The sequence below is a fragment of the Brienomyrus brachyistius genome, chromosome 22 (assembly GCF_023856365.1).
Source record: "Brienomyrus brachyistius isolate T26 chromosome 22, BBRACH_0.4, whole genome shotgun sequence".
Lineage (NCBI taxonomy): Eukaryota > Metazoa > Chordata > Actinopteri > Osteoglossiformes > Mormyridae > Brienomyrus > Brienomyrus brachyistius.
This window is the reverse complement of record NC_064554.1, coordinates 3,941,848-3,957,590: the sequence shown is the minus strand read 5'-3', so window position 1 is coordinate 3,957,590 and position 15,743 is coordinate 3,941,848. Positions and strand designations below refer to the sequence as shown.

The following is a 15,743-nucleotide window of genomic DNA, read 5'->3' as shown; positions in this document are numbered from 1 at the left end:
CACTTTCAGCTGTGTGTGTCTGTTATTGTTCGATAACCAGGCAGAAAGGTGTAAAAGTGAGAGAGACGGCAGGCGGACAAACGCATCTTGGTAGTCAAGGATCCTGATTTATTTTAGTGCAAAACCCTAAGTGTCATCCAGCACACAGCATATCTACACTAGCTCTTCCATTTAGCGTTCAAGTGATAAATTAACTAAACCAGGCTCCAAATTTCTAGAAAAGGGAAAAACACATACTAGGTAGCTCAGTTCAAACATCATGACAGTCTTCAGACAGTCACTAATACAGATGTCAAAGGTCCAAAATACCATGTTTCAAAAAAAATAAAATCCAGTGTTTAAAAGGGACTGCAGTCCCATGCAAATGAGGTACAGGGCATTTTAGGTTGCATTGCGTATTACAATACAGCACCATCCATGTCAGCAAACGGCCAGGGTCAGGCAGCACCTTCCACAGCCGACACAAACCACTGTGCGATGTGCTGTGATCAGAGCTTCGCATATCGATAAATTCTACACTGCATTCGACTCTGACCCCCCTCAAAGCAAGAAGCCGCCAATCACAGATCACACGCTTTTTGGCCTTGTGCATTAAAGGAAGTAAAACCCAGCAGAAAAGGGTGCCGGAACCAAAACGTACTGGGTTGCAGTCACAGGAACTGAATTGCTTAGCAGTAAAAGTCGATTCGAAAAATCAAATTGCTAAAGTAAAACAGTGTTCTTTATCCGGCAATACTAAGTGGGAAGAGTAGTTTGATGATTGGAAAAATAAGCTCCACTCACTGCAAACAAACATTCCAGACACTTCCACGGTAATTAAAATAACATAAAAACTTTAAACTGTCACAGCAGAGCACAGAACGACAGACATAGTTTAAAACAAAAGACGGGGAAAACAGTGACAGCTGCCTCAAGGTGGAGCCAATAGCCAGGCAATGATTTATCACATGATCAGAGCTACACCCGCTGCCCCACCCTAGTCAGAAGCTCTCCATCATTACATTACTCTCCATCATACCTATATATATATATGTATATATATATATATAATCACTTACAGTACATTACCACAGCCCAGAGGCTGAGAGAGACCACCTAGCCATTTCCCACTCTCTGCTCCTCAATCATACAGATGGCCTGCCTTCATTACTTCATAGATAACGGACAAATCTTGGAATAGGAAAAAAATAAAAAAAACACGATCCAAAACCAATACAAACACATCTGCCCATACCAACATGTAACAATCCCCAAATGTCCAAAGCTTAACATTTTAAAATGATCGTATATAAAATCTGACGGCATCGCCATAGAGTTGACAAGAAAGAACACATGCAGGGAGCACCTCTGTACATGCTCCCATTTTTGTATGTTAAAGAAGTGAGTACCATCCCGGGAAATACTTGGCAGTGTGGCACATGCTTTTTGAGTTCATAACCACTGTTAGAGCCTGTAACAGTCAAGTGGTGCAATTCCAAGATAAATCCACAAGGGGGCAGCCAAAGTCTTCCACAAAATAGAAAAAAACATTTGTTTCAGAAAGAAGTGCACAAATTGAGATCTTGGCAGCAGTGATCTGCACCTTCTCGTACCTTCTCCTCTCACACCTTCCCCGGCTTCTCTCCCTCCAGCCGAGCCTGTAGTCTGGAGGTCAAGCCCCTCCTGCTGTAGGTAGACTGCCTCTGCTGGGCCAGGAAGGACTGACCCTGAGCTGTGGAACCTGACCATTCGCTGGCCACCTTCTGATGCAGAGCCATTCCCTGGGAAGTGTGACGACCACAGAAGCCCAGACTTACACTAGTTCTACTAGTACTACTCACAGAACCCAGCATCAGCACGCACTCCAGAAATTATGGCGCAATATGCCCCCCCCCCCACACACACACACACACTCACACATACTCACCATGTTGTACCAGGCATTGATGATGATCCGTTCCTCCTGGTCATATTGGGGCCGGACCTTCTGAAAGTCATGCTGCAGCAAAGAGCCACATGAGGGTCAGTGGAGAGGCTGTGCAGTCTGGTCTGGGCCAAAGTGAGATACCGGCGGGAGGCTCACCTCGAGACCGTGGATCTTCTGGTTCTTCGTGGGCAGCTGGCTGTTGCGCGTCCGCGGCTCGGGGGAAACCATCACGGCTGGGGGCTTGGGGTTCCGTATCTCAGTCACCTGCCGGCCGGACGCAACCTGGTCACAACGTCACCCACTGCTGGCTGACAGACACACGAGGAGCACATCCAGAGTCTGTCTCACCGCCTGAGCCGTCTCCGTCACACGTCTGTACTGCCGCTCCATGCGCTTCACCTCCTCATCCTTCTTCCTCAGCATTTCCTGTAGCTCGTCGATCTTCCTCACCACTAAAGGGCGCAACAGAGTCGGTTAGCCAGACGCAGCTGATCAAGTACGAAAGCCAATGCCGGCAGAGGAGCCTCACCGCTGGCGTCCACTCGGGGCTCCAGCCTGTCGAACTCCCTCTTCTTCTGAAGGTCAGAAGGCGTATCATGGACCTTCTCCCTGCACAGACAGACAAGGCCACCTGGAGCTACGTGCACGGTGATGCGGCTCAAAGAGCAGACAGAACTCATGAATGCCGAATCGACTAAAAACAAAACAATGCTAATGCTAACAAGTACAATGATAAGGCTGTTCTGTTAGAAAGAAGTATCAGCACGACGGGGGGGGGGGCAGGTGCATGGGACTGCGTCTGGGGGTGGTGGGGTCAATAGGACAAGTGGCACTGAGAAAGCAGAAAACTCAACTTACAGGGGCTCCGACAGTCTGTTCCTCAGCAAAGTCAACTGCAGGGAGGGAGGACGAGACATTAAAATGTCAAATTAACATGCACAGCCCAGAGTGACATTTAAGCAAGCAGGCGGTACCCCGGCTGTCCTGACGGCGGGAAGCGAGCAGGAGGCGCGGGGAGGGAGACAGACAGGGGGCGGGGCGTAAACCTCCACGGCAAAGCGTGTGTCACCGCAGCGGAGTGTCAGGTGGGTAGTCAGAGCGGCTGGCGCCCACGTGGGACCTCACTCACATGCGGGGACGGCCGCTCCCCTGCCTGCAGGGCCGTCTGCAGCTGCTGCAGCTGGGATTGCAGCTCCGAGATGCGCAGCTGGTTCAGCCTGGAGGGTCAGCGGGCAGACAGAAGTGAGGCGGCGAGGTAGCCAGTGAGTCACACACACACACACACACACACACACACACAGAGCTCGCTGTCCTTCTGTTGCCCAGAATACATCCCACGCACAACGCCAGACGGCACCGGTCTTCACAAACACCTCCCCCACACGCACAGGCCGGCCGGCACACACTGAGCACGCTCCAATCTGGCCACTCCTGCCCACACGAAACACCGGCTCCCCCTGGAGCTGGGGGGGGGGGGGGGGGGGACGCACATATGTACGGGTAACCTCGCGCGCAGTAAACCCTTTACCGCTGGCAAACCGACCCTGCAACAATTTTTAATTAACCAGCAGAAAGCGCCCCCCCCAGACAGACCTGTCCTGCTCCTCTATGGCACCCTGGCTGCCCCGTGACGCCTCCAGTAGGGCCCCCAGCTCCTGCAGCTGCTGCCGGTAGTCTTCCTCCTGGGCACGCAGCTGCCTGTTCTCCCCCTGTAGCCGGAGCAGTGTTTCCCTGCCGGAACATCAACAGGTCAGTCGTCTGAGTAACAAGTCAGCCGAGGCCAGCCGCCCCCCCCGCCGGATCCTCACCTGAACTCCGTGGGCATCATTTCTGCCGCCAGGTTTCCCACCGGCTCCCGGAGCGAGGCGCCTGTGGGCCAGCAGATGGCACGTTCAGTCAAATGGGCCAAGGAGGCATTCCATGTGCCGAATGGGGGGCGGGGGGGGGGGGGGGGGGGGCGCGTACCTGCTTGGCTGAGGCAGGTCTGCTGCATCTGGGAGCATCGCAGCTCCTCACTGGTCTCCCTCAAGGCGTCCCGTTCCGAGACAAGGCGCTGCACATGTGGATACAGGCATCACTCAAACGGGCCACTTGGCCGTCGCAGAAATCAGCGCCCCCTGCTGGTGCCACACCCACCTCCCTCTCCTTCAGCAGAGACTCGTACTTGTCCTGCAGGGTCTTGAACTCAAACTGCCACTTCTCCGCCTTCAGGGCCTCGGCCGAGTGCTTGGCCTGGAGCTCCTGTACCTGTGGAGGCGGTCCAGGACACATGCATAGACCCGAAATGCATGACACCTCATGTTCAATTTTGGGTAACGGTTCAGGCTGCGGCTGTACTCCACCAAAGCCCCGCCCCCTCGCCTCACCTGCAGCCTGCAGGCATCCAGCTGCCCCCGCACTGCGCCGCTCCGGCGCTGCTCCTCCTCCAGCTCGCACGTGCGCCGCATGTATGCCGCATTACGCTCCTCTAGCAGCCGCACCTGCCGCCGCAGGTCGCCCAGGTCCTCCAGTTTGCGCCGATACGACTCCACCAATGCCTCCAGACGGCCCGCGCGGTCCGACGAGTGCCTGCGGCGGGTCAGGGGGGGGACAGACAACCGGCAGGTGAGGAGCCGAGCACTGGGGCCATCACGCATTCTCAGCATTTATGTTGCCATGGGCACAGAGTGGGCAGACGTGTGAGGAATGTAGTTTTGTGGGCCTCAGCACTGTGAGCAAATAAGCCTCATTAAGAGCTACTTTCGAGCCCCCCTGCCCACCCCCACCCTGCACTGCCCGGCCCTGCCACCTCTCCCAGCCCCCCCTTCCCTGCCACGCCTCCTCTTCCCACCTTAGGACGTCCATCTCGTCCTTCAAGCTCTGTGCTTCCTGGGCCAGCCTGGCCAGCTCCTCATTGCGGCGCTGCACATCCTGCAGCTCGCGTTCCAGAAGGTCCCCGCGGGCTCGCATCTCTTCGCGGGAATTCTCCAACCTGCAGGGGGCGGTAAACCGCACCATGCTTACAGATAGCACGCTTTAACAACACGGCCACAGGCTCCTGCTGAATTCCCCCAGTAAGATCCCCAGCTATATAAAAGCGCATATTTACATTAATCTGTAAAAAAAAAAAAAAAAGCCGTAAAAGACGACTATGAAACCCAGTTATCCCACAGGGGCTCGCCCCCACCCCCCCCACCTGAAATTCTCCTCTCGCAGCTGCTCCATCTGACTCTGAAGCAGCAGCAGCTTCCTGCCACTGACGCTGTTGGGCTCGTCGGGGCCGTACAGGGGGGCACTGTGGCTCAGCTGCTCTCTCATCAACCGCACTTCCGCCTGCAGCGCCGTCTTCTCCTCCAGGACCACCGACAGCTAGGGTGAAGCAAAGGTATCAGATGCTGTGGAAGCCTAGCAGAGCCAAAGGGAACAGGCGGGGTGTGGCGAGTGGGCGGAGCCTCACTACAGGCTAATGCTAAAGGAATGCAGAGGAACGGGCACCGGGTGGGCAGCAGTGCATGGGTGCCAACAGGAGCTTTGGGGGGGGGGAGCACCAGAGTTTGGAAATACACAAGACAGGAATACCCTCGGAGAGCAAGCCATGAGTTTCAACAAGCTCACTGCAGACCAGAGAGCAAAGCCAGAACGTGGGGGTTATGCCTTAAACTGGTAGGATTATTGTGGGATTACGTCTCGCCTCCGTGGGGGATCGGACCTGCAGAAGTGAGGTTCCAGAACTGGAAGCTTACACACGGCCGATTACACACGGCGACGGGCGTGTTTTGGGCCGGCGAGTTCAGGGACGACTCGGGTGGCATGAAGAAGCCCCCGGAGGCTACAGGTCTGTGAGCACCATGCTGGCAGGCAGAGTGAGAAAGGAAGAGGAAGAAACGCAGGCTGCCTCCGGGCAACGCAGTAAGGGGTCCCAGCGGGACCAGCCTACAGCCAGCAAGCACTCTCACCACAGGGAGGCGCAAAACTTACCGGTCATACCTCAGCGCCGCACAAAACCCTCCCAGCCCTATGCCGAGTGACAAACGGATCACTTTAGCGGCCAGCGATGCGAGCAGTGAGAGGAGCCGAGATCAGATCCTCTGAAATGTTCACATAGAATCAATCTTCCATGGCAAGGCAGAGTTTTTAACACCAAACTTCACAACACCTAAGCTGACTAACAGGCTGGCCACACTGCAGTTAAGAGGCTTACACTGAGCATGCTCCACACTGACCCTGCCCCCTCCATCCCTCACCTGATGCTCCAGGTCACGGCAGCGCTGGTTCAAGTCATCCTCGGCATCTTCACTAAGGAAATAGTACTTTCTGGACTGAAGGGGATTGGAACACAACACAGAAGGACAACACTGGTGGTTATAAAATGAAAACCAAAAAAAAATTAAAAACAGAAAAACATCAGGAGGCACAAACCTGGTAGTCAAAGTCCGGGTACCTTTCAGGGCTTCCTGGTTCTGACGCATCTTTGGTTAGAAGCTATAAACGCAGCAACATCATCAGGGTAACAGGAAGAATGCAGCCAGATGACTACCACAACAGAGCTTTTTTTTTTAAAAAAATAAATCTTGCATGCTCTCATATACCAGTCAATATGGTACATTTTAGATTGTTGGTCCAGGACACATGCAGTAGAAGGCTTCACCCAGCCATACTATGACAAATTAAGTACAGAATCGACTCTTACTTCCTGGATGGCTGTCATGACCACATGCTGGACCGACTCCTTTAGGGTCATGATCTGCTGAATGTGTTCTGCGGGGACAAACACAAACGCAGTCAATTCACGGTTCACAGGAGCCTCCCAACCAGGAACTGCCAAATGTGGGCCTGTCTGCTAAACCAATGCACAAAGTTCACCTTGCTTTTTCTCGCAGCTGACTGCACATCCCAGCACCAGTTGCACCAGTTTGCCCAGTTCAGTCACATTTCCCATTTCACCAATCAGGACGACATCTGGGAGGTGGTCATCTGAGACAGGATGTCCCAGCACCTACGGAGAGGGGAGGAGACCAGGAACATGGAGACTCACAGGTCCCTGCAGTTTCACAAGAAAATAAATCCAAAAGCTGTGACAAACAAGGCTACTCACATCATGGTAATACTCCAGTATACTCTGCAGAATCTTCTTCAAGTTGCTAACCTGTAGAAACCCCATTCACATTAACCACAGATTACTAAGGTTACTTGCATTCTCAAAAGAAAAAATAACTAAGGTAGTTATTTTCAAACATTGCTACTTAGATTCCTTCCGAAATTATTCAAAATATCTGTTTCTAGCATGTCACCAGCAAATCTAATTAAATTAGGGATTTCTTTTAATAGCTAGTCTAAGTAATTAGATACTTAGGTAATAAGTTCAGTGTCTGATTGGTAAAACAGAATAAGTAAGTGGGATTGGAAAAGGATGATCATCTAACTCAAACATCTAACTCTAACCCACCTTTAGACGCCAATTTGTGGCACTTTCCTCTTTGATCCTGCCCAGCCAAGCCTCGTTGAACCAGAATGGGTCTCTGAGGGCAACAGCACAGGGGAGACACTGTAACTACCCAGGGTCACATGACACTCCAGGACAAGATGAGCAGCCCTGATCCAGAAAGGCCCTCCAGACACCTGCTCTTACATCTTATGCAGCACTTGTGCGATGGCCACACCGCTGGTGAGGTCCTGCATACTGCTGCAGCTGGGAACCTGAAAGGTCTGAAGCTGGGAGGTATTTGGAGAGCCAGGGTTAAGGTGGATTACGTGAAAAAGAATTAGGATTTGCAATTTCAAAATGAAAGAGGATTACCGCAAAAGGCATGCAGTAATTCACTGTGGAAGCATTCATTAAATGTAACCACCGAGAGTAAATCACCTGCTACAAAATAATCGAGACTCTTTATAATTTAATTCATTTTGATAAGATTGGAAACTATCATGAAACCTCTGAAAACTTCGATGGTTAACTAAGATTTCAGTAACGCCGTTTGAGAAGCTGAATACAGTTCTACTATCCTGTTTTCCTCTCACGCCCGCCGGACATTAATCCTTGGTTTATATTTCAGATGAGACTGCATGTTTTATGTCTTCGTGTGTTAAATATTAACAGCTCCGTTCCGCCCCATGCGACGTTTCCACCTATGATTGCACACAGTTTTGGAGGCTCCAACAAAGCAGTGACTGCGCTTTATACCGGATCGCACTTGTAGGCAACTTGGAGTCGCTCCTTGGGTGAACCTGTCCATAACTATTCCCTTCGAATGGCTATAGCGATAACTGATATCGCATAAGCCTGCGGAATTGCCAAAAATCCTTGTCTTTTTTAATTGTGGGGTCCAAATTTGAAGCTCGTTTCCATGTGTAATACGTATGCTAGGTAACGTTCGCTAACTTAAACTGTATTAAATTTTAAATTAACGGCGCCAGTGTACCAAATAGCGATACGCGTAGATTCATACAGAAAACTTACCCAGTTTAACAATGAGTCACACAGATCCGCTTTATCCAAACTCATTGTGGTTTCACCTCGAGCAATTTTTTAAATATATGTCAGTATCGCACCAGCCCGCTTAACCAGGTGCCAGACCTAAATAAATTGGCCTCCTTTGTAATTTGGCTCTCGCATTTTCCACATATCGATAAACAAACCGTCTCTATTGTCCTTCTACGGCCCCCGTACAAGACAATCGCCATAACAACGGATCACATAGGCGTCCACCTAAATGCCCGAGTAAATGAAAATATTTTTGAAGCCCCCCTCCTTTTTTTAAATTATATGGTTATACTTTTTGTTTTTAAAATTTATTGTTATGTAATGTAATACTGTAATGATAATTTAATCTGCATTATAGGCAAAATAATTTTTACAATGTAAAAAGACAAGGCAATTGTGGTGCGAGTAATAACGTTTTTTTTAATCATGCATCACAGAATAGAGAATGACATAAAAGCGTATTGGTAAGAACAGAAAAAGGAACAGGATATCTGCAGAGATGCCATCTCGTACTGTAATATGTCAGAGTGGCGTATATTCGCAGAATCGCCACTTCACCACCTAGGAGGGAGGGAGACGGTTCTGAATTCCTGTTATTTGCGCACTGTGGTGTATACTTAATTAATACGTGCCAATTCCCAGAAAAAGAATTTTATGCATATTCTTGCTGTAAGTAAGATGGCATACTTATGCACATTTATTTGACTGTCACTGCTTAACCTACAATGTACTAGCACCCACCCACATTTGAACTATTTTTCGTTCGACACTTGCCATTTGGACTGTTAAGTAAAAGAGGAGCTACAGCAGTGTTGAACATACCATTTTGAAGATTGAAAGAATTATGCTGTTGACAGGTTTCTACGTTTATTTTGATAGAGAAGACCACCACCAATAATAATAATAGCCCGTATATGAAGTGACATCGTGTCCACGGTGCCCCCTGCCGCGTGCCTTATACTTCCTGGGACAGCCTACACCCACCTCCCGCAAATATTAAGTATTGATGGATAATAATAATAAGTTTAGTGAATAATACGTATCATGCCAAATTAAAATTTAAATACTGTTTTTTAAATATCGTACTGCTTTAGATAGACGGTTGACCGCACATGAAATCTTAGAATTGAGTTTTCCTTGCACCCATACTAGGCACTAGATGGCTCCAACGAACCAAGCAATCTTCCAGTCTGTTTAACCCCTTACGCTTTCCACCCTTGCATTTTCTCGTCACTGTTGTATTTTTCACATACTATATGTCAAATGGAAATTAGTTTTACTTCAGAGTTCATGGGGGGGGGTTATGTATCTCTACCCCTCGAACAGTACATTTATTTAGCAGAATGATTTTGTCCAAACAGTCATGCAGATGAGGAAGGCTTGGAATCAGAGTGTAGGGTCAGTCAGCATTCCTGGGGGAGGCTGGGGTTTAAGGCTTGGTGACATGATTAGTCTACTATCCATTGGGACTTGAGCTCACAATCTTCTGGACACAAATCCTTAACCTACTGAGCTACAGAACAGCCATCCAGCTGTCTTGCAGCCTCTTACTTGGTACAGAAAGTCTGGAGACTAGCCAGAAATTCCACAGTGCTTGACAAAATGTTACCTTAGGCCCTGCACTAGAGTCCCCTGGTAGATTTTCCAGAGCGGTGAGGCCACGATGGCACATTTTGGGTCCCTTCAACACCCCTCCAACACTATGTGGAGGAAGACACTAACACTCACTGCAGCAAATTCGACACAGCTGTTCAAATGACCACCACTTTTTGTTAGCCGTGGGGGGAGGGGGCTGTGCATTTGGTTCTTGGCTTAGGAACATACAAACTACACAGGCAGACACAGTGGGGACAGGAAATGAACCCACAACCCTGGAGCCAGCTACTATATCCAATCAACTTTGACCAGCTCGGAAGAGACCAGCCAGGGCTATGATGGAGTAACTGCTAGCCGGGAGAAACGCTTCGGCTTTCAGAATATATCCTTGTTCATATGCACAGGAATGGTTAATAAATCTTCTCAAAAATCTCCAAATGCACATTTATAAATTGGTGTAAAACGATTGACATCTAAAAGAGGTGAGAGGAAAAGACTGAGATGCCGGTATTTATTTATGGAGAGTGGCTGGTAAGAGTACTCACATGCCAATGTACATGCACAGCCTCCCACCCGGCTTTCAGGCTCCACCTCTCACTCTCTCCATCGCTCCCTCTTTCGCTCCACACTCAAGTACTTGTGTTTTTCACAGTATCTGTGCCAACTTCCTGTCCTCTCTGCCATTCCGGGCCAAGCCATCCATCTGTCCACCTGCTCACTCCCCTTGCCCACCTGCGCTTGCGGAGTCGGTGACACTTCCTGAAACTCAGCACGGCCAGTTAGACTTCAGGGCATCCTCACCTTGTCCATTTGGATGACTGCAAGCCCTGTGCAGTGCTTGGTTATCCATAAAGGCCGTTTAAATTAAGGTCTGTCTAAGTAGAGGATTCCATAGCGGCTCCTATATTGTGTCAACAGTGCAATGGTTATGGGTTCAAATCTCTTAGACTGCACATAGATTGTGACTTTTCCCTCTTGTCTATGTTGTTTTTGGTAATAACATCAGGTAAATAAATGTAAGTAAATATCCACAAAAGTTTAATCTCTGGACCCTTTCTCTTTGTGTTTAACCACTTCTTTCCCTATACACGTTGTCTGCTGTCTGTACTTGTATACATAGTGTTTGTCCTATACCTTTAACAAGCTAAGTATACAAAAATCAGATTTAAGAGGTTTTAGTGCAAATTCAGTTAACTTAATTGGATTTGGCCAGTCAAATTAAGAATGACATAAAAAGGAGAGGGTGGCACAGTGGCTCAGTAGGCAGCCATATAGCCTCACACCTCCAGCGCTGTGGCTTTGACTCCCACTTGGTGCAGGCTGTGGGGTTCCTCCTGAGGTCATGCTGACTGGCCTCTTGAATTCGTCCGTGAGTGACAGTGTACATGTATGTTCCTCTCCGTTTGGCTGGGGTGTCCTCCAGTCTCCTGCCCTCTGCTACTTAGGGCAGAGTATCACCAATAGGAAGTTAGAAGTTAAAATAATATTTTTTGTTCCCTGATGCGCGTGTCTCTGATGAATGTATGCCGTCTCGGGTTCTCCTCTTGGCTGTTTATTGATGTAAGTTTCCTCCGCTGTCACTTCACTTTCCTACGTCCCCGCAGCACTTAGCGGAGCCCACGCTCAGCCTCCCGGTCTCAGGCACTCTGCTAAGAAGGACGGGGACATCAGCGACCCCAGGGTAGGTGGGCAGTATACGGAGCACGCATTCATGCTAACAGCGCCTTTCTGAAATTCTCTCCTGCGGTTCCTCTTTTCTCTTTTTTCTCCTCATTTGCTTTTTCACTTCTCCCTTTTTCACACACACCCCTCCCCAGCGTTGCACATGCTCTTTAGGGATCACGGGGGGAAGGTATTGTGTAATAGCTTGATTTCAGAAAGCTGTGGTTTTCTGCGCTGGAAAGCAGTTAAAGGAGGGGCTTTTCGCTTTGCAGTCTACATTTGGCACAGGGCATGACATTTTCGAGCAACCGGCGCGCAAATGCGGGAATCATTGAAACAGATGCCCTAAATCTCATTATCATGCATTTTATGACTTTTTTTCGCTTAAGCAGATGTTTGCAGAACTAAGGAGTTTAAAGGGGAATGCTTAAAAGGGGTATTTACACGCACACACACACATTTATATATTTTGTTCACCACGCTACCTTCCGTTTTTTTTTATCTCTTAGCTGTTTTCACGCTGCTAAATAATCAAGCGCCGTGTTTCTTCGGGGCTGGATGCAGCGAGGTGCGCTGCCAAGCGATGGCCAGAGAAACGGCGCAGCTTCGCCAAGCGAGGAGTGTGAAGTTTTAAACGTGCAAATAAAAAACAACAACGCCGTAGCCCTGAACGGCACAGTAGCTCCTTCAGGGGACACGATCGCTGTGAGCTGCTGCCTCTCGGACCCGGGCACTGGAATTTGCTAGAACATCCACCCCCCTCCCCGACAGGTAGCTTACCTTCACAAAAGTACAGAAAGGTGGGGCAACGGTGACGATCCTTCACACCAGACATGAAGTCATGTACAGGTGTATAGAAATGACAAACTGAAACTCCAGGGCTGTAAAAGCATTGTTGCGTTCTGCTAACAAAAAAACAGTGTTTTCACCCTGCAGATTTATAGTGCTGACTAAAACAGACAGGTGGTTGTTTTACCCTGAGAGTAAAATTCGAAAACACCCATTAAAACTGCAGAGAAGTGCCCAGTGCACCAGTATATTAGTGTGTGAGTAAATCAGCCCATCAGAAGACAGATATGTTACATGATACCCCCCCCCCCCCCCCCCCCCCCCCACACCAGCCGGCTGCCTTCTGAAGATTAAATAGACAGTAGAGGCTGTGTTACATTACAGTACATTATTCATTTGCTGAGCAGATGCTTTTGTGTGAAGCCACTTGCCGGTTTAGCCGTTTATTAAGCTGGGTATTAACTGAAGTAACATCAAGAGTGTTGGTTGACACTCAAAAGATCAGAGCTGATGATCCTGTGACCTTTAGGCTCTGTCGCCCATGGCTGCCCGCTACCCTCCTGCTCTGGATGCCAGAATCCCCACCTACTCACTCTGTCACCCCAGGGAGCGCAGAGCCAGTGTGGAGTGACTCAGCTCCTGCTGGTTGGGGGGCCCAACCCCAGGGAAAGTCCCCACATGTGTCTGAGGTTGGCCTGATCGCTCCCCCCTGCCGGGAGGTCACATGTGACTCCTCCGAAGGCAATGTGACACGGGGACCATTGTTACATCCCCAGGAGAGGGTTGGGGGTATGGGGGGGGGGGGGGGGGGGGCCTTCAATGGGGTTTCAAGGGGAACTGAAATTTTAGAAATGAAACCAATTAAAATTAATTATAGCTGAATGGCGTAAACTGGTCGAGCTTCACACTTGCATTTTTCATGACTGCGTGGAGGAAAGACTTACGTAAAATTTTACAAATGAGCTTCATGATGCGAGACGCCGACTGCACGCTCATCGACGTAATGAAATGTCTAACAGGTAATTACGCGTGAACATCGTTTCACGGAGCTAGAAGAGTCACCTGCCAAAATGTCACCTACACATGCAGAGCGGGGGTCACCCATGGTAGAAGGGTGGGGTTAATGGTCTTAGAAAGTGCTGCCCCCTCCTGAATCTGCCAGGATGTCCATGCCCCCCCAGCACCCCCCTGGGATCTCAGAGGGCTGTCCCATTTGTACAATGTGTCATCGCCAGATGCTACTAAAGTGACCAAAGAGAGTAGATACTGATTCTGCCTGGTATTAACTGATGCTTTACAAAAAACTAACGTCTATAAAGTTTAATACTTCATGTCACAGAGCAGCCGCTAAGTTACTCCAGTTCCTTAACCATTACGCCGCCTCACTTCCCAGAATTTTCACAGTATGTGTGTCTCCTGGTCTCTCAGGCTGACAGACTCACCACCAGACCACCGCCCAAGATGGTGGCTTAGTAAAAAGCAGAGGTGTGGAAAGTTCAGGTCCAAAAACTTCAGATCCAGAGCAGCGCTTTGTTTTAACCATCCAGTTGAGTATGAAGAGTCACAGTCAGCCTCTTCATCCTAACGCAGCCTCCCAAATCGAGCCCCCTCATCTGGTTGGTTGAAACAAAATCTTGGATCTGGATTTTTACTTTCCACCTTTGTTGAAAAAATTCAAAAAGCACAAAGACTGCCTAAATACAGCATAGCTTGACAATGAGAGACTGGTCACATTTTGCTATGGACTAAAACATTCCGGACTTTTAAAGTGCATTAATAATTTGATCCTCTGACAGGTGAATAGATGATCCATTTCAGACCAGACCATGAACGTCAAAGAACTCTGACACACCCACGCATTTGACTAATAGGTCCCCACCATCAAACAAGATTAGACCAATAAAACCAATCTTGTCACACAAATCAGACTGATAAGCCCCACCCTAACCATAGACCAGACCAATAAAACCTGTCTGGGCACACATATCGGTCTGATAAGTTGCGCTTCTACCCAGAGCTCAGATTTAAACAATGACATCTGTCTCCATGCTTGTTTAAACATATTTTCTCATACTGAGACACAGTGATCTGCAAAGACGTTCCCGTGGGTGAGTTATGGGTGAGTACAGCCGTCACTCAGGATTCCACCTCAGCCTGGGCAGCTGGTGATGCCGCGATCTGGACTCGGATCCAAGAGCACCCGCTGAAATCAGAAACTGCCAATCTGTCATTTGGTGGGTAAGTGGGTTAAAAAGTTTACACTTGGCATCTGAATCACCTGATGCTGACTTTAAGGAGTGGGCACCAGCGAAGGGTAGGTCTGCTGAGGAGGGGAGCGACTGCGCTCACGTGCCGATTTCCTCGCTCACAATCCCGTCCTGCGTAACTGAAGCAACTCAGCAGTCTGATTTCTGCACGTGAGCCTTTTTATATGTGACTGGCTAAGGGTTATCTAACCTAAAACGGGGGCCTCTTCATCCTGACGCAGCATCCCACACCAAGCCCCCCCCCCCCAGCACAAAAACTTCTGCACACGCCTGCAGATCTGGTAATTGCTGCCCACGGCCCCGCAGAGCCGTAATTATGCACCAGGCCCGGTGGGGTGGGGGGGGGGCGTGCTGTCAGCAAGGGCAGAAGGAGAGGCCAAGGGTTTGTGCCAAAGTGACAGTGAGTCTGACTCAGCAAAACCACACTCTTTACCAGAAGTGTCCGCAGCAGCCATTGCATTCGCGTCGGCGCTAAGCGGGCCCTGCCCAGGCACCCGGCCCCCCTCCCCATCGGTCCTGCTCACTCGTCCCTGTCAGCACATGCCCCTCTCACCCTCTTCTTTCACTCATATTCCCCCAGCTATAATTTGCTACGCTACCATGCAACATGCTGACAAGTAACAGTGACACAGATGACCTGACATTGTACTTTTATTTTTATACAATCCGTCGTCGATCGACTTCCTCATCTGTCTCTCCCTCCTCGCTGTCTGACATTCCAGCTGTGGACACCTGTCGCGCTCCCAGCCTCCCGCGGACCTGACAGCCGTTACTCTGGAGTGGGTGGGGGGGAGGGGGGGGGCGGGGGGTGGTGCGCTTGCTCCTTGGCTTAGGGATCAGTCGGGACACACAGAGTGCAGGAGCAGAGAGATCTCTGTCGCCTTGCATTACACTGAGCATCGCAGGCAGACTGGCAGATCCCCACAATTACTGCCTGACTGACTGACACGCAGGCTGACAGCTGTCCACAGTGCTTACACGCTTCTGCCTACAGTTCTCACAAAGTGTCTAACCTAAACCTGCTAAGGGGAGACGCTAGCATCAGGGTCACGGTGAGAATTGG

At 49.6% G+C, this 15,743-nt stretch overlaps 1 protein-coding gene and 1 long non-coding RNA gene across 2 annotated transcripts; both read right to left on the bottom strand.

Annotated features, from left to right (window-relative positions):
* Positions 1-87: 87 nt before the first annotated feature.
* On the bottom strand, positions 88-8,596 carry LOC125717729 (protein Hook homolog 2-like). Its single transcript, XM_048990970.1, has 22 exons — positions 8,343-8,596; positions 7,515-7,597; positions 7,332-7,404; positions 6,981-7,031; positions 6,749-6,881; positions 6,576-6,643; positions 6,305-6,367; positions 6,130-6,204; positions 5,082-5,254; positions 4,737-4,877; positions 4,273-4,474; positions 4,043-4,153; positions 3,872-3,959; positions 3,715-3,775; positions 3,500-3,637; positions 3,036-3,123; positions 2,765-2,799; positions 2,436-2,515; positions 2,255-2,358; positions 2,063-2,170; positions 1,907-1,978; positions 88-1,760 (listed from the first exon to the last, which is right to left on the bottom strand). The coding sequence occupies exons 1-22, from the start codon at positions 8,385-8,387 to the stop codon at positions 1,602-1,604; spliced, it is 2,151 nt and encodes a 716-aa protein (XP_048846927.1). The 5' UTR covers positions 8,388-8,596; the 3' UTR covers positions 88-1,601.
* A 2,391-nt stretch (positions 8,597-10,987) lies between these two features.
* On the bottom strand, positions 10,988-12,663 carry LOC125717733 (uncharacterized). The gene is made up of 2 exons (XR_007384593.1): positions 12,405-12,663; positions 10,988-11,611 (listed from the first exon to the last, which is right to left on the bottom strand). It is a non-coding gene; the product is annotated as an uncharacterized LOC125717733 (long non-coding RNA).
* Between the last annotated feature and the right edge of the window lie 3,080 nt (positions 12,664-15,743).

What these genes read in the sequence shown, in the direction of transcription:
- LOC125717729 (XM_048990970.1), bottom strand. Translation starts at nt 8,387, where the DNA reads ATGAGTTTGGATAAAGCGGATCTGTGTGACTCATTGTTAAACTGG. An exon ending in GCCATAGAGGAGCAGGACAG is followed by an intron (nt 3,124 to 3,499) that starts GTCTGTCTGGGG and finishes CTGACCCTCCAG; the next exon opens with GCTGAACCAGCTGCGCATCT. An exon ending in TCAATGCCTGGTACAACATG is followed by an intron (nt 1,761 to 1,906) that starts GTGAGTATGTGT and finishes CACACTTCCCAG; the next exon opens with GGAATGGCTCTGCATCAGAA.